This window comes from Balaenoptera borealis (genome assembly GCF_965194805.1).
Source record: "Balaenoptera borealis genome assembly, chromosome: 4".
NCBI classification, from domain to species: Eukaryota; Metazoa; Chordata; class Mammalia; order Artiodactyla; family Balaenopteridae; genus Balaenoptera; species Balaenoptera borealis.
Window position 1 is genome coordinate 147,431,195 of NC_138861.1, and position 20,516 is coordinate 147,451,710.

At 55.7% G+C, this 20,516-nt stretch overlaps 1 protein-coding gene across 4 annotated transcripts in view; it reads right to left on the minus strand.

The window, feature by feature from the left end:
* Positions 1 to 20,516, minus strand: part of ACOX3 (acyl-CoA oxidase 3, pristanoyl) — a 47,604-nt gene that overhangs the window by 18,849 nt on the left and 8,239 nt on the right. For 3 of the 4 annotated variants that reach the window (XM_082389950.1, XM_082389948.1, XM_082389947.1), the window contains exons 4-11: positions 20,168 to 20,242; positions 19,586 to 19,675; positions 17,080 to 17,223; positions 12,512 to 12,600; positions 7,244 to 7,340; positions 5,175 to 5,357; positions 3,355 to 3,477; positions 1,705 to 1,825 (exon numbers count right to left, since the gene is read on the minus strand). In XM_082389950.1, the coding sequence (XP_082246076.1) occupies positions 1,705 to 1,825; positions 3,355 to 3,477; positions 5,175 to 5,357; positions 7,244 to 7,340; positions 12,512 to 12,600; positions 17,080 to 17,223; positions 19,586 to 19,675; positions 20,168 to 20,242 (922 nt within the window). The remainder of the gene's footprint in view (positions 1 to 1,704; positions 1,826 to 3,354; positions 3,478 to 5,174; positions 5,358 to 7,243; positions 7,341 to 12,511; positions 12,601 to 17,079; positions 17,224 to 19,585; positions 19,676 to 20,167; positions 20,243 to 20,516) is intronic. The other variant, XM_082389949.1, reaches the window with a different exon arrangement.

Here is a 20,516-nt window from a genome sequence, read left to right on the forward strand (position 1 = left end):
GCGGCGGGAGGGTGCCCTTCTTCCTCTTCCAACTGAAGGAACCCTTCTTTTGACACGAGACATTTCAAATGTCTGAAGACAACTCTCGTTTTTCTCTTGTCTTTCCTACCAGTGAAATAACCCAATTCCTTTGCAGATTTTATAAAGTATGCTTCCCAGATCCTCACCACCTAGGTTTCCATCCTCTGACAGAGAATATTCTCCAAACGTGAGGCTGAGACGGGAGAAAGAGTAGAACCCTAACTGCTCACACTCACTATTGCTATGAACAGCCCAAGAGGGTGTAAGATGTTCTGCAGCAGACGTGAGGCTTGTGGTCACCTATGACACGCTGATCGTCTTCCTCTGACTTGCTGCCCATGCCACAGTTAGACCACTGAACATGAAGGGCTAAGAGCGCCCTTAGAGAAATGATTTGCAACTGATATTTAAATCTAGATAAACGGCTTTACGTTTATCCCTGCTGAGTTGGGCCTCACTGGCTTCAGCCCTGTTTGTATTATGTGATGACACTTCCTTTAGTCATTTTTGTTGTCTGCAGGGCTGCATGATTCAAGTTCCTCCTTCTAAACTATTTATAGTGTCTCTATGAGCTATAACAACAAATAAATACTACAAAGAGCATTGCACAGAGGACAAAACACATGGATGAGTAACTTCTGCAGCCCCACGGTTACCCACACGTCAGTAAACGTGGAGTGTGGAGGAGGGGAGGGGCCCCCCTGCCTGCTGCCCCCGCACGAGGAGTAACTGGGACACATCCCAGTTACTAAAAGCTCCTAAAAGGCTTCCGGAGGAATAAACTGTCAAGAAGGTCTCTGCCAGTTCTGTTGTTGCCTTCTCTGAGTAACCAGACTTCAACCAGTCAGTTACTGAAGATTAGCACATGGGGAGTTAGGCAGGTAAGCTGCAATAATGATGATGACCACAATAATAATGATAATAATAACAGACCAAAATAACCGGGCACACGCCGTATGCCCACACTGTGCTAAACCCTTCACGTGGGTTAGTTCACTTACTCGTTGCAAAAACCCCCGTTGTGCTATCCTATCATTAGTCCCATTTTATGGAGAAGAAAGCTGAGGGGCGGTGAGGGTGGGCAGCTTGCCCGCGGCTATGAAGCCCGTGACCGGCAGAGCCGGGATCCGGTCCCGGCTCTGTCGGTCACCCCTCTCTCCACCATCCACCAGCTGACCGAACAGCTGCCAGCGTCAATAAAAGCCAACTCTCTTTTTCTAAGTTTCAGAATTTTTCTTCAGAACAAAACTTGGTGCCGGTTTACTGCCAAAGTCATTAACTAAAAAGTTCCAATTCAGATGAACAGATAAGCTCCTTTCTGTTCTGGTTTTCGGTCTCCACGCTGCCTCGTGACACCCGGATTTCGACAGAGGAACATCAGGTGGCAGCGAGCCGAGGGATTGGACTAGAGCAGGGGTTGGCAAACTTGCTCTAGAAAGTTCCAGCCAGTAAACGTTTTAGGCTTTGCTGAGACGGCTCAGCTCGGCGAGTGGAGCGGGAACACGGCCACAGGAAGTGTGTAAACGAATGGGCGTGACCGGGGGCCAATAAATCTTTATTCACGAAAACCTTTACCCACAGAGACAGCCTTTGGCCCGCAGGCTGTCGTTTGCCGACCCCTGGCCGTGAGCCGCATGGTGCGGGCGAGGACAGAAGACCAGCCCACGTGTCCCCAGAACCTACTGGCCAGATAGCCGTGTCCTCCGCACGCCTCCCGGCACTCCTGGATTCCGCGCTGGGCCGTCCACGAGGCCAGGGGCTTGCCGGCCGACGCCAAGGCGTGGATCTCGCGTCCCAGCTCTGCCTTGGGAGAGAGAAGCCGACGAGAACAGGTGAAAAAAAGGCTCCGACCCCAGAGGTCAGGGGTCAGTTCAAGCACAGCCTCAGAGGCTTACATCCCCTCCAGTCTAATCCGAGGTACCCGACAACTACAAAGGAAAGAAACCCAATTTTAGTTTAAAAAACAGGATTCAGCTAAGCACAGATACCCTGCAGTACAGTCACACAACTTCATGACAGTGAAAATAAACGACCACAGCTCTGCCTAGCCGGTAAACACGGGGTGGGAGTGCGGGGGAGCGGGGAAGGCTGATCGCAGGAGAACATAACGTTATGACTCGGTTTACGCGAAGTTTGCAGCGGAGACTAAGAGGAAACCCAAGGGGTGGGAGGCGGTGCTGAGACACTGCCCCCAGGGGAGAGGGTGGCAGGCGGCCCCAGAGGACTGCACAGACATGGCCACTCGGTCCACACTGCGCGGAGGGCCCAGCCAACATCCCCAGCCTTAACACGTCTAGTAAATACCCTTTCGCCTCGACTCTATGTTCAATGCGAACAATTACAAGAAAGACACACACGCACACCCGCTAAATAACGTGATGTGTTTCACCAGCATCTTCAGCTTCAGAGGAGGGCTACTTTATAACCTGTGCCTGGGTTGAAGCACTGAGTTTCAGAAAGAACAGAGCTCGATGACACTTCAAAACATTTTTAACAGGACAACTCCATTGTCAGCTGGCAAAAGTTTCAATGACTCACGCTTGGGAGAAAAAACACGCGTAACCCTGCACTCCTGATGAAACGGTCTTCAGGGTCACGGTCGTCGCGGTTGGCCTGTGTGCTCAGCAGTGCACACTGCCGGCAACCCCCCGCCACCCCCCACCCACCTCTTGACTCCTGGATGTTTACGCTGAATATTCCAAAACGTGCTAATTCGATACAGGCTTTTCAGGGTGTGGTACATAACCCCGATCTGCAGCATTCCTAATCAGTTTTCAGACGCCCTTGGTGTGATTCACATTTCACCGCTGCCCATGAGGCAGCATAAGGGGGGAAAAAAACAACACGTGAACCATCCACATAGAAATTAGCGGAGGACCCCTTTCTACGAAGGGGCCGATCTCAGTGGATTTGCACGCTCGTTTCTGGAGCAAGGCCTCGCCTGTCAAGTCAAATCCAGTCAGCTGGATTCAGACCTTTGTCGGGTTGTTTACAGAGAGATCAGAACCGTGAAATCGACGGAGGGGCCGGTAATGTGGATTTTGCAAAACCATCATGTTCTCAAGAGGAGAACAGCAGCTGAACTCACAGACGGGAACCAGGAGACGTGTCAGCACATCCTTGAGAATCGGGAATGTGGACACGTGCCTGACACGTTCCCATCGCAGCGAGGGCTCCGAGAGGACACAGCCCAGGGGTCAAGTCGGACGGAGGCTTCATCCCCGCGAATCCACGCACCGAGGTTGTTTTGAAAGAAAGGCTGAATCTGTGCTGTCCAACCCCAGTGAAATTTAAAGGATGATAAACGCTGCGGAGAAAAGCAGAGACCCTCACCTGCCTGGCGCTCCGGTCTTTCCCCAGAAGGCCTTGCTGAAGCTCCACCAGATCCAGGAAGAGCGATTTGGAAAAGTGGTCCAAGGCATAGGCCGCGGCCAGGTACGGAAGTAAGCGCCATTGCTGAAACAGACAAATCCCTGCCTGGAGACCTCCAAGTGCCCCCAGGGCCCGCCTGCCTTCCGGGGTGGGCGACAGGGCTGGAGCGCCAGGAACCCGCTGCCCACCGTCTCCACTTGTTGCAGAAGGTCCTGCACGTCTCCCGGACCCACCCCCGTGACACCTGCCCCCCGACGCTCTTCCAGTGCGGCCAGGTCTCCCGCACCACCCTGATGACCCCACTCAAGGAGAAACTGTGCCGTGTGCACCGCCCTGCACGGCCCCGTCACCGCTCTCCCATCCACATGACCCCTGAGCCAGAGCAAATGCCGATCTACAAGAGAACTAAGAAAGCCAGGCGGCCGTGCCCGAGCGCGGGGCCCACCCGGCGATGCCTGTGCTTTGGGAGCCTATGGGGAATGAAGCGACCACCCCCCGAGCCAGACGGGGAAACAGGCTCACGGAGAGCCGAGTGAGGGTGTCTCTTTCACCAGCGCACATCCGCTGTTGCGTGGATGGAGGGAGCAGAGCCTGAAAGGACCTGGGAGACAGGTGCCACCATCGGCAGCACCATGGTCACCTGCCGTTTCCTGGGTGTGGTCACGGTGCCAACTGCTTCTCATGCACTGACGTATTTAATCCTTACAGCCACTCACAGAGACGTATTATCACCAGTCCCAACTTACAAAGGAGAAAACTAGAGCACAGAGAGGTTCAGTGGCTTGCCCAAGGACACACAGCAGGGAGGGGGTGGACCTGGGGTCAGGAGCCCAAGCATGTGGCTCAGGTGGGCTCTCGTGACCGCTGAGCCAGGCCTGATGCCCAGGCAGTCGGACGTGCCGTGACCTCACCAAGGCCACGGGGTTAGTGGTGTGGTGGACACTGTGCCAGCCAGGCATGAACCAGGCACTGGGCTTTTCCTTACTTGTTTATTTGGCATTAAAACAGGTTCACGGCCATAGCAAAAGAAGTGTTAAAAGAAACAACTTCGATTCAGTTACAATTTCCTGAAACTTTCGCTCAGATACACCTTTGCTCACGCCTAACTGACCAAGACCTGGGTCCGATTTAGCTGCTGACTCTGGCAGGAGCCACCGACTCGATCCTCGGGGACCCACCTGGAGCCCGGGGACAACCACCAGCCCACCTGGTGTGCAGGGCGGCTGCGCGGTGTGCACGGAAGGGCTGGGGGCTGGGGGCACCGGTGGGGGCTCGCTGTGATAAAATGCATGCCCCGCCCCGCCCCGGCGTCCAGGTGAAGCTCAGCCTGGGTTGCACCTTTGCCATCGAGGGCTGCCTCATCTCGGAGGACCTGGGAGGCGAGCATCCCCTCTGCCTAAGGAGGACGTCACCACGAGCAGTGCTGCCCACGCAGCCGCTGGGTCCTGGGGTCACTGCCCAGGGACGGGACGGGCGCGTTGGAGCGCGGCCCGGACGTGCAGGGCCCTGCAGGTGGGCTGAGCGTGCACACCTGCTCCCTCGGCCTCACCAGAGCGCCTCCTGCTGGTCGTACACGCTCCTTTTCAACTAAAGACCACTCATCGAGACCACGCGGGGCCCCAGACGCCGCACTCCTTCCCTGGGAGCGTCTGTCACTCCCGCTGTTAACTCCCGAAGAGGGCTGAGCAGCGACCAGTAACCCCGGTGCAGCGACCTAAGAGAGAAGCTATGTCTGCACGCGGAGCAGAAAGGAAGTGAACTCACGCCTGCGCAAGCTGTACCTGCGTCGGATACTCCAGCACCGGTGCTTCCTCCTCGTCTGTCGGTCCAAACTGACGCCTGGTGGCTGAGAAACGCAGAGCTATGGACACGGCCAGCTTCAGGTTCACGACGGACATGCCCGCGATGGCGACCCGGCCGGAGGATAGGCTGCGCAGGGAGTCGCTGAAGTGCTGCCTGGCGTCCTGCAGGAGGAAGGCAGGTGAGGGCGGACCTGGGACCCGCAGGCTGCCTCGGGGACGGGCGCGGACCTGGGACCCGCAAGCTGCCTCGGGGACGGGCACAGACGTGGACGGGCGCTCCTTTATTCACTCAACCCTTCCAGGCCCTGCCCCCGGGGCGCCCCAGACACAGGCCCCTGGGCCCAGGAGGCCAAGCTGCATGGGGGCCGGCGTCCCCGTCACGGGAGGCTGTGGGGGGGCCCGGAGGATGCCTAGCGACAGGAGGACGGGGCCCCGGGCAGATGCACCACCTGCAGAGACCTGTAAGCTGCCCCCTGGAAGTACGAAGCCCTGCTCCCGACCCCACCGAGGACCGGACAGCGTGCTGAGAGCGAGGCAGGAGCCGAGGGCAGAGGGCACGGCGGGCACCGACAGTTCGTTTGTAGTACAGGCTCCTTCCCCCACCCCCTCACCCCCCACCTGGGGTTCCTCCCGGCCCATCAAACCACCATTCTAAGGGGTGTGATGGTCATCTGTTGTCCTCTGTGATCTTTGAAACTGGGTAATTGCCTGTGTGCATCTATTTTTAATGTGTGGTAAATCGCAATGCACTTATCGCTGTTTCCAACAGTGGCTTGTGCTTTAAGGGCCATCGGCGGCGTTTGGGTACATCCGCCCGTAAGCCTCACCAAATTATTCGATCACGTGCACCTCCCTTACCCGCTGCTGCTTCTCCTGGGTTCACTTATTTTACTATTCGGGCTTTTCTTCCAAAATTATGTCCACTCTGGTATTTGTATGGCAACACTTCAAGCCTCTGGCCGAGAATATTTATTATGTTCCCACGCACGAATGACAGTCCAGTTGGATTTAGAAGAAGCATGTTTACAGTTGTCTTCCCTCAGTGGTTTGAAATGTCATCTCGCTGACTTCTTGCGTCCGGCGTCGCGCCGCAGAGCTCTGAGACGAAACGGGGTTTCATTCCGTGGGAGGTGGCTCAGCGCCCTGTCTCCGGAAGACCTCAGCATCTTCTCTACGAGGTTCTGCCATTTCTCCACAGTGAGTGTGGGATGGGAGATCCTGACTCCCCCTGTATGCGCCCCTCCGTCAAGGTTTTCTTCCTTCTTGACTTTAGAGACATTTATCTTCATCGTTTCTGCAAGACATTGTCTCCGTGGTTCTCTCCATCCCTTCCTGCCGCCTCCTTCACTCTGATTTCCAACCGCTAATTCACTCTCCCGCTGTATGTACCCCATCTGTTGGGTTCTCTCAACGACTTACTTTCGTACTTTTCGTTCATTTTTTTATATCGCTGTTTCCATTCTTGAACGGCTTCCTGTGTCTCCTCTAGCTTCTCTCGTCATCTGAAGGTACTTGTCACACTCGTTGAAGCCCTGTTCTCTCGGCTCCAAGCAGCCGACGCTCAATGTCAGGCAGGGATCTCACACGCACACGTGCTCCTGGGACGCGTCATCCCGGCCGTGGGTTCGGGACCGGGAGGGCTCAGCTACCCTGACTTGGCCACGTCTGGAAAGCGCCCGGGGCCGTGCCACTGCATGTCTACACTCAATGAACTTAGGTGTGTGGTCAGCCCCAGACACCAGAGGACACTGTCACCCCCGTTGATGCACAGCCCACCAGGCGACCCTTCACTCTTAAGCCCCTGGTGGGAAACAGAACTGGCGGGGGCAACCTCCCTAACTGAAGTGCCGGGGGGCTGGCAGGGGCGGGGTGGGGGGAGGTCATCGTGCTCGGGGCCCTGGGGGTGTGGCCGACCCAAGCACTCCCGTCCCTGTTGGCGGCACTGGGACCTGATCCTAGGCAGGTCTGCACGGGCCACGGCTCCTGTGGTGACTATCCCCCTCTGAGCACCGAGGGTGGGTGTCCTGTGGGCCTGGAGGCAGCTGTACCTTAACATGGGTGACGTAGGTGCCCTCGGGGGTGATATCTCCTGAGCGGTTCAGCAGGTCCTGGCGAGGAATCCTGACCTTGTGGAACATGGCAAATCTGTGCGGAGACACAGCGCTTCTGGTTAAACTGGGGTCGGCCCCCGGGGCTTATCTCCTCTCCCTCCTGAAACTCAGTCACATAAAAGCAAAGGACAGCTCAAAAGGTGACATAATCCCCCCACAAAAAACCCAAAAAACCCAACAAGACAAAAACGCAGGAGAGGGAAGGCACCAGTAGACAGGACATTTCAACAAATTGTTCTATCCAAGAAAGCAGGCGTAAGCAAAAGGTGGTGTGAGTGATGGGCTCTGCGTGAGATAAAGCGGCCGTCTGCCGGTAATGATGGAGGCCAGCCCTCCCACGGCCCTACCCCCGGCGCTCGGGCCTCAGGGCTGCACGCGGGCTCCCGCTACACTGCACGCTGGGAGGAAGCGTCCTCGCTCGCTGCGGCCAGAACACCCAGGACCGGTCATTCAGCAGAAAAGGCGGGACCGTCTCCGTAAAGACGAGAATCTCCGGTTCCCACACTTGAATCCCACGCCGGAGCCCACGCACGGAGTGACAAAGTCAGCAATCTGAGGTTTTAAACGTCCCACGTCAAACAGGAGAACCGCACCATCCCATTAGGGCTCCAGAGGCAGGCGAGTCAGCTCCCCTGAGCAGCTGAGAACACGCGTGCACACGCATCCCTGGGGATCACGCGTGTGTCAGTAATCGAAGGTATCTTCTGTGGTTGTCAGGAAGGAAAATCTGTCTCACGATAGTGCAGGGAACAAGGTTATGCGAAGTAACGGGTGGTACAGAAACTGTGCAAAAAAAACCCCAAACCATCTTAAAATATCAATAGTTCCGATGGTGCCTTATCTGATTTCTAAGCAGTTTCGATGTCACACAGAACATTCTTTTACGGAACCACGGGAAGCGGCTCTGGGAAGAGCAGCGGCGCCCTGCGGAGAAGGGGGGCAGCTCCTCGTGCCACCCCCCAGCTCCTCCTTGGATCCCAGGCTGTGCGGCTTCCCAGGCACCGTCCCGAGCCACGGCGCCCCCCCACCCCGAGCTGTGTCTCGATGGTCTGTACCTCTTCTTGCCCCATCTCCTGCCACAGTCTCCCCTTGGCTCTCTCCAGACCCCACCTCGTGCCCCTGTCCCGCACACGGGAGCAGAGGCCTCTTTAAACTTCAGCTCGGAACGGTCACACCCGGCACGAGAATCTTGGGTCCCTGGGGCCAACAGAATCTAAACCCGTAGGAAAACGTGGTAAGCCCTCCGGCGGGACCCCTGTCAGCTGCTGCGACAGCACCGGCCTCCTGGTAGCCCGCAGCCCGCAGCTGGGTCACATCTGCCTGTGACCGTCAAGCCGGCCAGGCCCTCTCCTGGCCTCTGGGCCGACGGCCCTCAGAGTGCTGCCACCTCCTCCAAGATGCCTGCCACGATTCCCACCCCTGCCCCGAGGTGAGCACCCAGGGGTCCCACAGCACCATTAGATGGCGGTCCTGGCCACGTTGCCCACTGAGCCACTTGCTTCTCGGTGGCAGTTAGTGACCCTGTTAGAAGGGGGCCACGTGCCTGGCACCTAGCAGACACGTAATAAGTGCCGGGGATGAGTCAACAGCGGCGAGACATTGTCCTTAGGGCGCTGGTGCACCCCCACAGAACCCCGAGTCCCGGGGCAGCCTTGAGGGGTGACACAGCCAGTGCACCTGGGGAAGAGCTGAGACCCGGGGCTGGGCGCGGGGCGGCTGGAGGGGCCCCTCCCCAATTCCTTCGGAAGCGACTAGGATTTCTGCACGCGAGGCCGCCAGGCCCCCACCAGCATCCAGGCCAGGGTCTCCCTCCGGCGTGTGAAACGCAGGCCCGGCCCAAGCATCCGAAGGCACTGCCTGGAGGGAGCCACTCGTCAGGGCCTTTGTGGGGTGGCTCTGACTGGCCCCGGGAGCCTTTGGGGGGTTCAGACACCCACGTCTCAAGAACGCCCGGCCTCAGTGCCGATGTCCCTGGTCTGGTCCAGCTCGTCACTTGAAAGGCAAGGAATGCTCCTCCAAGTCTGATGCTGTCAGCTCAGAGCGCCCTTTTTAAGGAGTGGAAAATCTTCACCCCTCCCTGCCGCACAGGGATGCAACAAGGCTGAATATATTTATAGTTGCGAAAGTATTCGCTGGACTTTAACTGAAATCAAAATTTTACACATTCTCCTGAGCACTGCCATGTGGCAAAGGCTGTTCCAGAAACAGTCGACGCTGGCCAGCCTGGTCAGAATCCCCAGTGTCCCCAGAGGGCACGGGGGGGGGGGGGCGGGGGCCGCATAGGCTGTATCTGACATGGGGTGTGCGTGACTTGGGGTGTGTGACCCGACAGTGTGAGCATACGGCAGGGCTGGGGAGCTTGCGGGCGGCAGGCCCTGCTCCCAGGCGCCGCACCCCCTTCCTCCCGGGCCTCTCGCTCCACGTCCCAGTGACCTCCTTGCTCCTGGGGCCTCTCACTGCTGCCCCAGCCCCACCGGGGCCCCAGCGCCTCGTGGGACGTCCTCCCAGCCGCTCTCGAGATGCTTCCCCGCCTCACCTCTGAGCAAGTGTGAGGAAGCCCTGCAGCCCACCTTGAAGGTGAGGTTCAACAGTTCACTTGAGGGATCATTTACTGGTTTGCTTTCAGAGTTATTTGGCTAAAAGTAATCCGTGCGATTTACGTCTGCCTCTGATTTCCAGACAGTGTTCCCACAGACGCGCGAATTCTTGTGACCTACCTATGAATCGTTAACCACTTTTTCAAAATAAAAGATCTCGGACAGAACTCACTCAGTCGCGACACTGCTCCGCACGCAGCAGGCAAGCAGGGAAAGCCGGGCACCCAGAACCGCGCGCCCTCTGGTGGGCGTGCGCCCCGAAGCTGGCGGGCACAGCTGCGCTTCTGGCGGGGCGGGCACTGCCTGCGTCACCGCCCCTGGCCCACATCCCAGCCCCGGCCCAGGGGCCGAGGGACCCCAGGCACCACGGAACCTTCAAAGGCTCAGGGACCGGGTACGGCTGCTTCCACGTCCCGCCCGCCGGCCTCCAAGTGGCCCCGTGGGAACGGCGGCTCTGGTTGGGGGGGGGGGGCCGCTCTGAGCCGGCTTCAGGGTGGTCACCATGCTGCCCCCTGGCGGCACCCGGGCTGGCACTGCTGAGTCTCAGAAGAGCTTGGCTCCTCTGACGTGACATGTTTATTTAGGAGGGCCTTGGCGACGTCGGTGTGACTCCCTGGGACCATGGCCATAAGAGACAAATACTCAGGCTCTAAAACGGGACTTGATTTGGGAGAACCAAGTGCAGGGTTTTTCACGGATGTCCCAAAACGGTGTTAAAGGTTCTAACTCGTAAAACCAAACGAACGGGGACTGGAGATCTGTGACCTCGCCCAAGGCCTTCCTTGGACGGCAGTGACCCGGAAGCACTTGTTCACAGCTGGAGGGTCATTTCCCACCGCCAGGCGCCTGGAGATACACCTGCCCGGCCTTATGTGTGAGCACAGACCCTTCCACAGACGGAGTCACCACACACGCATTTTCCGGGACCCACACTGGGACGCGTGGATCTGATAAAAGGACGCTGGTGGTCATAGAGTGCAGAGCAAGACGGGGCCTTCCACCTCCACCTCCCGCACGGTCCTCCTTGATGCTGGCTCACCTCGGCCAGATCGGGTGCATCTTCTCAAACACACCGAGCCGCGTGGCGGCCTCGCTTTGAGGGCTGCAGAGCTTCCCCTGCCCCAAGGACCACAGGCCACATGGCCCGTCCCTGCCGGGGGGGCCCCATGCACCCGCACAAAGCAGTGATGGAAGGAAACTGACACCCTCCTCCCCCCACCCCGGGCTCCAGCGTTAATTAACAGGCTCTTTTCACAGGCCAGCGAGAGAGGCACTCGAAGCTCTAGACAGGTATAGGTTAGAAGGGCTGTGTGTGTGTGTGTGTGTGTGTGTGTGTGTGTGTGTGTGTGTGTGTGTGTGTGTGTGTGTGTTTCTGGTTTCACTTTTTAGCGACATCCTTCCATTTTCTCCTCCAGCTACACAGAGTGAAAATCGATGGTTCTCCCGCCCTGTCTGGTACAGGCTGGGGCCCCACCTGTTCTGAGGGTCCAAGCAGAGGTTTGAGACACTCTCCGTGCCCCCAGCTCCCCTACCTCTGGGGAGGGGCGACAGCTGAAAGGAGGTTTCTCCATGCTTAGGGTGGTGGGAGACCACCTGGCCCAGCTTCTGTCTCGGAGATGAACTGCCTCCTGATTTACACTCAAGATGACCGGGGTCAGGATAACCAGCTCAAACTACGGCGAGGCGGGCTCCTCTGTTCTCTGCCCCCTGACGAAGCGGCAGGTATGCAAACGTTCCCGAGACACAGTGTGAGGTACACGACTAAGGAACCCCCGGCTGTGCTTCCCCCCCAGGTAGAAAGCATCTCAGGAGAACAGAGGGGCACAAAGCATCTCAGCCAGGCTTTCCGGGAGACGGCATGTGAGTCCCGCCCGCAGGCGCAGGTCGGGGAGCGCTGACAGGTAGCAAAGGTCGGTAAGACCGTGCCCGGCCCCCAGGCAGGGCTACGCGGGGGCCCGGCTTGCAGACATCATGCCCACCTTACAGACGAGGAGACGGCCAAGAAAGCTGGTCGAGACAACACAAAGAGGCAGAGGTGGACCCAGGATTTGAACCCAGATCTGTCTGATTCCAAACCTCATGCCGAGAATGAGCCCAGGAATCCCTCAGGGAGACTCCAAGGCCCTTCCTGACGTGGCTTCCCCTGCCCACCCGCCCCCCTCCAGCTCCCCAAGCCCAGGTCTCATCTCAGACCACTCTGCCCCCGCTACCCGGAACCCGGCTCTATCCCCAGAAGCAGCGTGGACACCTGTTGGGTGCCTGAGCTCCAGGATGGGGAGCAGGCCCGGGTCACAGGCTGAGGCCCCACGGGAGACAGGTGTCCAGCCTGAGCCTGGCCTGAGAGCTGGAGCGGCCAGCTGCCGGGGAGAAGTTTGTGTGCTCTGCACTTGGGGCCACTTATGTCTCCTGAAGTTGGGAGTACAAACAGGACCCGGCCCTTTCCAGCATGATCTCAGGTGCAGAGGTGAGGCGCATCCCGCAGGAGTCTGGGAGGGTACGGGGACAGCACTGAGGGACCCGGTGGGCTCACAGGTAGGACGTACTGAGCAGGCAGCCTTGAGGAACGACCCCTGGAGGAGTGACCGTCAAGCACAAGGTACGCACTCACCCATTGTCCAGACCGTTCTGTCCAAGCTTCTTTCCGATGTCGCCAACCATCACCCCTGGCATGGGAAGAAGGGTCTTCGGGTCCCGAATCTGCACAAACCACAGATGGCAACTCTTATGACCACACGAATATCAAGATGAAAATGTTCGAAACCCCCAGTGACCCAGCCACAGGCTCCCTCCGTGTAGCTGCCGTGGGTTAAAGTGTCCTCCAAACATGTGACCTTGATGGGACACAGGGTCCTTGCAGATGTAATTAAGGATCTGGAGGTGAGGTCCCTCTGGGTTATCTGGGTGGGCCCTGAATCCAATGACCGCTGTCCTCCAAGAGTCAGGGGAGGAGAGGGCATGGAGAGAGTGGGGCCACGTGCAGACGGAAGCAGAGACGAGAGGGAAGCGGCCACAGCCCAGGAACTCTGGGGTCACCAGAAGCTGGAAGAGACAGAGGAAGGACCCTCCCATGGAGCCTCCGGGGGGAGTGTGGACTTTCTGACACCTTGATTTCAGACCTCTGGCCTCCAGACTGTGGAGAGTAAATTTCTGTGGTTTCAGGCCCCCAGTCTGTGGTGCTTTGTTTGGTTATGGTGGCCCCAGGACGCTGACGTAGGAGCTGATTAGTACGTGCTGCCTGGAGAATGCCAGGCGTGTCCCAGTCACGTTTTAGATGGAGGACTTTCCACTGGCTTTTAATGAAATGACAAAACGGTTGTGCGCATACTTGCTGTGGAGTATTTCTGTAAATCTCTGCTCCCCCAAATGAGTTTCCAGTAAATATACTTACTAACACACACACAGACAGCTAGCTGACTGGCCCTCGCTTCGTGCGCCCTAAGCGGACAGCATGGAGTTTCGTTCTCAAAGACTTTTAGTGATTTGTACCAGGCGTGATTGCGCCACCCTCCCCTCCCAGTGTCATTTGCCGATGTCTGCTGATATTTTTGGTTGTCGTGAGTGGCGGGTACTACAGGCGTCAAGTGGGTAGAGGCCAGCAACGCTAAGCATCCTGTATAGGGTGGTCCCGCAGCCTGGAATTTTCCAGCCCCGAATGCCAACGGCACGAAGGCTGACAAAAACATCCGTGTTAAAGAACTACTGAATTTGCACTATTAGAAATTTAGCTGTTTGGATGAATTGCTAGTTTTTCTCTCTTTCAGTGGAACAGTTGGCTAATTTAGTTGAACTTTATAATACAGATAAAATAAAATTGAAGGCTAGCGACAAACAATAAGGCTCAGTAAAGATTCAGATAAAAACTCTTGAAATCCTTAGGAAACAGAAAAAAACAGTTTTACAAAAAAGATGGAGAGGAGAAGAGATATAAAAAACAGTTAGTGATTTTCAAGTCATCAAACAGAAAAATACTGCTAATGCCAGTTTTCAGTTCATCTAGAAAGAAATGATAACATAGTCCTTACAAACTTCATGTTAACCTCTCAAATCAAGGAAAGGACGCTCACTAAAGTCAAAACCAGAATTAAGTTAACGGTCTCCTCTTCTCAAAAGTATTTAATTGTATCAATTTACATATAACATTTCCCACAATATTTGGAGACTGTCCACCTGATATGATAATAAACCTGCAATAAATTATGCCCTCCGGTAGGTACACACTACTGCGTATAAAGTAAATAAGCTACAAGGATACGTTGTATAGCACAGGGAATATAGCCAATATTTAATAATAACTTTAAATGGAGTATAATCTATAAAAATTTTGAATTACTGTATTGTACACCTGAAACTAATATAACGTTGCAAATCAAGTATACCTCAATAAAAAAAAAAAACTTTTTTACTTAAAGAAAAAGAAGTATTGGTACCTAAGTAGTGTAAGCCACTACACTGTATTAAACTAATCCTGTTGAATTTTCCAATAAAAAAAACTATACCCCTCCACTGTATCAGCTAATGACCTATGGCACATATCACATTCTAATTAAATAGTTTTGTGATGACTTATGTCAACCTCTCTTTCTGAGTAGACGGTAAACTCCAGGAGGACAGGATTCACGCCACCCTCGAGCCTGCACTGGATATGCACTAATTACACAGAGAGGATATGCCAGATGGAGGGGCGACAACATCCTACCGAGTGTTTAAAGCACAACGTGTAACAGAATCCAGAACACCATGGCTCTATAGTCTAAGAACCAGAGACACTGAAAGATGTTGCATTCAAGTCCAATTTCCATAGGAAGTTCACTTCGGGTACAAATCTATACTCCAGAAACAGTGTATGGTGGCCTTAGGTATCAAAAAATACACCTGGTCTGCAGGGGTTCATTGCAAATTGAAAAATAAGGACATGAGCACCAAAGGGAAATGGGTCAACTGGACGTTGTCAAAATTCAAGCCCTTGTGCACAGAGGACGTTATCGAGAAAGTGAAGATAATTTTAGAACAGGAGGAAATTTTGCACACCATCCATCTGATAAGGCTTAGTATGCAGAATATATAAAGAACCCTTGTGACTCACCAAAAATCACAAACAACCCGATTAAGAAATGAACTGAGAGTCTGAACATACAACTGGACGATGACCAGACCACGTGTGAAAGCAGGGCTCTGACCCTCGGCCCGCAGCCGCCAGCCCCGGGAGCCAGCCTGGTGGGAGTCAGACCTGCAGGAGGGCAGACTGCTGTCTCTAGTGACAAGCCAGGAAGCCAAACAGCCACCCCTGAACAATCGGCCAGGACTCGATCAATACTGACAGCCTGCCTAATCGTTGTCCTGCTTCCAACTCAGGACCAACCCCAGAAGGTCCAACCTGCCCCCTGAATAGTCACATGGGATGCCTCCCTCTTCCGGTAGCCCCTCCCCCCAACCAGGCCTCCAGCCCCATCAGGCACCCTGAGCCCCCTTTTCCCCACTGGGAAGCTCACCCACTCCTCTGCCTGCCTCTGGGTCTCTGCCAGGCACAATGACGAAGGCTGACCCCCAGCTCAGCCAGCTCTGAGCAAACAGCCTTTGCTTTCTCAGTCCCTGCTTGGTTCCACAGGGCAAAGGATTTGAATAGACATTTTGACAAAGAAGATAAGCAAATGGCACAGGAAAATATGTTCTACATCGTTGGTTATTAAGAAAAGGCAAATCAAAATCACAACCAGATACAGCTTCATACCCACTAGGGTGGTTATGGGGGAAAAAAAGGAAAATAACAAGTGTTGGTGAGGACGTGAAGAAACTGGAGCCCTCGGCATTGCAGGTGGGGATGTAAAATGGTGGAAACTAGTATGGGATTCTACAAAAAGTTTAAAACAGAATGACCATACGACCCAGCAATTCCACTCCTAGGTACCTACCCCAAAGAACTGAAGACTGGTGTCCAAACAGACACTGCTCATGAATGTTGACAGGGACATTACTCCCGACAGCCAAAAGGTGAAACCACCCAAGATCCATCAAAGGACGAATGCATACACAAACTGTGGACCATCCATATAATGGATCATTCAGGCTTAAAAAGGAAGGGGGTCCTGGGACAGGCTGCGACGTGGATGAACTTCAAAAACACGTGAAGAGAAAGATGTCAGACACAAAAGGTCACATAGTGCATGATGCGTTTTATATGAAACATCCAGAAGAGGCAGATGCATAGAGACAGAAAGCAGACCACTGGTTGCCAGAGCTGGGGAGGGTGGCAGGGAGGCAGTGCTGAATGAGGGCGGGGTTTCTTCTAGAAAGGAAACGCTCTGAAACTAGAGAGATACAACATCGTGAATTCCCTAAATGCCACTAAATTGTTCACTTTAAAATGGTTAATTTTGGTAATTCCCTGGCGGTCCAGTGGTTCAGACTCTGTGCTTTCACTGCCGTGGGCCCGGGGTTCAATCCCTGGTCGGGGAACTAAGATCCCGCAAGCCACACAGCGCAGCCAAAAACATAAATTAATTTAATTTAATTTAAAAATAAATAAAATGGTTAATTGCATGTTACATGAATTTCAGCTCAATTTAAAAAAAATGATTATTTTCTTCTCTCATGAGAGCACCGCCCCCATCAGAAAAGCCTTTGAGAATAAAAAATGCCAGGATGGGTCTGAGGGCGGGGGAAGCAGGGTGTCATTCAGTATCCAGTCAGCCCAGATAGAAAGGTCCTGGAGAACCTCCCAGAGCTCCAAGTCCAGGGACACTGCAGCCGCCCTTGGCAGCGGGAAACAGGCCGGCCATCCCAGACACCCCCCGATGGCCAAAGCTCCGTTTGTGACCCAGGAAGGGGCTACATGAAAGCCCCCAAGTCAGACTTCACGTCGGAACGCCTGGAGCCCCTGAGACCGGCTGCCAGAGCCTGGGGGGTGGGGACAGGTGTCCCACCATGCCAGTGTGGCCCCCAGGAGGATGGGGATTCTCCCCCAGATGATCCTGGGCTCAGGGTTTCTCAGCGGCAGCACACTGACATTTGGGGCTGATCAGGCTTCTGGCGGGGGGTGGCAGCAGGGCTGTCGTGGGTACTACAAGGTGTTTAAGGCACCCTTGGTCTGTACCCCAGATGCCAGAAGCACCCCGTCCCCAGCTGTGATGAAAATGTCTCCAGACTGGCCAGACACCCCCGGGTAAAACCTGCCCCTACCTGCACGACAAAGGGGTGCAGCCCGTGGCACTGGCCCCCTGGCGTGTACAGCTGAGCGAACACCACCGCGTGCGTAGCTGTCTTGCCCATATTGCCAACCCAGAACTTGGCGGCTTCGAAATCAGGCGAATGTATGATGATTTCCTGCACGAGGAAAAAAAATTAAAGTTACAGTTGGAGACTGGGGAATACACGGAATTTCTTTCTCTCTTTGACACACTCAATTTTCTCTGTTCAAAATCTTTTGAGGAAAGAGCAAGAACGGGCTGAAGGTTATCTCCTGCATGGCACAGGTAGCCCTGCTTTTAAACAGAGCATATCCTGGGTCTTATGACTTAAAGAAGCACCTTCCTATGGAAAACGATGACCAGTATGTCGAACAATAAACTATACGCAAGATACCTTGGAAGCTGCCAACGCCCGACAACGTTTACCTTCCCAGCAAGCCTCCCCTGAACACGGCCTTTGGGAGGAGGGACGGGTCCCCTCCTCTGCCTCACGCCTGCCTGACCCCTCATCCGCCTCTGATCCACGACGTTCTGTCCCTCTGCTCGCCCTGTCTCTCCCACCTACAGGCTGGGGGAGATGACGGGGGGATGACGCCCCACGAGCCCAGGAGCACGAGGCAGACAAGCACAGGAATTAAAGAAGGAGCAGACAGGAGGACACAGCCGGGGCCCTGGGGAGGCAGGACACAGCAGGAGAGCAAGAGGAAAGCAGGGCTGGGGGCTGCCCCCGGGGAGGCGCCCACTGGAGGGCCCGGGAAAGACTGAGCCACTCCAAGGAGAGGGCCTCCTGGTCACTGGACGGACAGCGCCTGCGGGCAGAGGAGAGCGTGTCACCTCCCGCATAAATTCCCGAGGCCCCTGGAGGCCAGCTCCAGTTCAGCTTTCCTTGTTCTTGCAGGACTCACGGGGAGAATTTCCTTCTGTAGCCGGCGGTGTGTATGATTTTATAAGCTGTACGTGTGCTACTGCACGAGGCACTACACAGGCACCGTCCCCGCACCCTCCACACTCTCCCCTCACCCCCCGCGTCTCCACAGCCCGGGCACACCCAGCTTCTCCACGCCGGTGACCGTCGGCATCTCCCCTCCAGCATAAGAGGCCCACCGGCCTGCTCACCGCTATGAGTCCAGGCCCTCGCCGCAGCTTCTAGCACACAGTAGGTGCTCAACAAATACCCGTTGTCTAGACCAACACAACCCGCGGCCCGTGGGAGGCTCGGGGATCCTAATCTTGACCGATCTGCACTTAAGGACAAACGCCAAGGGGAACGGGGTCAGAAACAACTGCCTGTCGCGTTCCGCCCAGGCCACCAGCCAAAGAGGCACTGACCTCTCTGTGCCGGAGTTGGAAGCCCCCCTTCCCCCTCCACCGAGAGCCCAGGGGCACGGGAGCCGAGGAAAGAGAAGGCCGAGAGCCAGAAAGACCTGGGTTCAGACAAAGGTACGTCGTGGCTTAAATGACAGGTAAGAACCCAAGAGGCCACGCGGCCTGCTCTCAGCCCCGAGAGCGTGGCTGGCCCCCGGTTCTGCTCCCAGGCGCCAGCCGGCAGCCTGCGGGCGCCCGCTGTGACCCCCTCCACTGCCCCTGCTCCGCCGGGGGCTCCTCGGGTTCATCCTCTTGAGCCCCCAGCCTGCAGCACGGCAGGCACACAGCCCACACTCGGCCGGCGCTGCCCCGTGAATGACTGGCCACGTGGTGAGCAGACGCACGGGACACGGCTTCACTCTGCCGAACCACACGACCAACCGGGCGGGTGAAGGCCAAAGGGTCCCACGACACCAGAACCATGAGAAAGTGGCAGAAGGACGCGGGCCTCTGGGAGACAAGGGGGCAAAGGGGCCCGACGCCAGTGATGGCAGAGGGGCCGCAGGATGCGAGCAGCAGAGGTCACAGATCCCCCGCACGCCCCGTCCTCTCCGCCTCCCTCACTGCTGTCCACAGTGCCGACCGCCCCACACACCACGACCCCATCTGTTCACAGGCTCGCCTCCTCTAGAGCACGTGCCCCCTGACAGCAAGGACCACCGGGATCCCACGGACACGTGCCACGAGAATCCACGAATGCAGGAGGAGTGCCAGGACCGGAGGGGCCGGGCCACTGCCCGAAAGAGCCTGGCCACAGGCAGGGGATGCAGACAGACAGCTAGAGAGGGACAGGGGTCACAGAGAATCTTCTTTACTGTTTGTTCTACAAAGCAGGAGCAGATTGAACAGTTTACAAATCATACACCAAACCTGGTAAACAAAGAAATAAATTTTACCAAACGATAGCTCGTGCCTTCACCACATTCAAATTCCACCCAAATCCAAACCAGGACAGATTTCCGGGTGGGACTGGGTTTCACCTCTCACAGCCTTTATCTCCTAAGCTCCACTGTTCTGCGTGACAGATCTCAGTGTGCACTCACGTAGAAAGACGGGTTTCTTGGTCTAATTACATGACAACACCACGTTTCATGTGCTCGAAGCCCACAGACAGACGGGCGGGTATCACCTACCTCAGTGGTGGGGTCATAGTGAGCGGTCGTCCGCATGGCCTTGGTATTACTCCCGTGACTCACTTCAGTCAGAGCAAAGCATCCAAAAATCTAATGTGGAAACAGAAAACGATGTAAGGCGAGGGTCCCCTTCGTGGAGGGACCCTGCCAACACCCTTCCCTTACGGCCTAAACCACCCATCAAAGCCCCAAATCTCCACTTCCTATCTAACAACCAGTGACCTTACTGAGCCATCCCGCCGTGCCGGCCGCTGGCCGCAGCTCCCGCCTGTGAGAACAGCAGGTTGGATGAGCGGACGGCGGCCTCGCTAAGTCAGCACGGCGGCAAGAACGGCTCCCGGGCGGCAGGAGAGAACGGGAGGCTTTACCTCGATAACAAAAACCTAAATTCCTATAACGCTGGGAATCTGGCACACCCCAGTGTGGTAAACAACAGCCTTAGCTATTTGGTGAAAAGCCTGAGAACATCATGAAATAAGACGGACATCCCTACCCTCTGCTGCAAGCTGCCCCTTCCACAAACCTCTAAGGGGAACAGGGAACAGGATATGAGCTCGCGACTTACCACGAACCTCCACTGACCTCCATATTGAAGATCTTTGGAAGATATTTGAAATGCCTTTCAGAACCAGAGTTGTAGATCGCTGATCCAAAGGTCTGAAAATATAACATCATGATGTAAAAGGGTGGAAGCTAATGAGTGCTGCCCCCCTGGGACTTCACACCCACCCTACCACGGTCCCTCAGCACCACAGCGTCCCACAGCGAGGTCACCAGGTTCCCAGAGGTAAGGGCACTGGCGTCCAAGGTCCAGGGTCCCCTGAGACACAGCCTTGAGCTCGTGCAGTGGCGAGACCTGGGTCCTTGTCCCAAGCAGTTCACGTGAGTTACACAGAACTGTGCGGGTCCATGAACAGCAAGGAGATGGGGA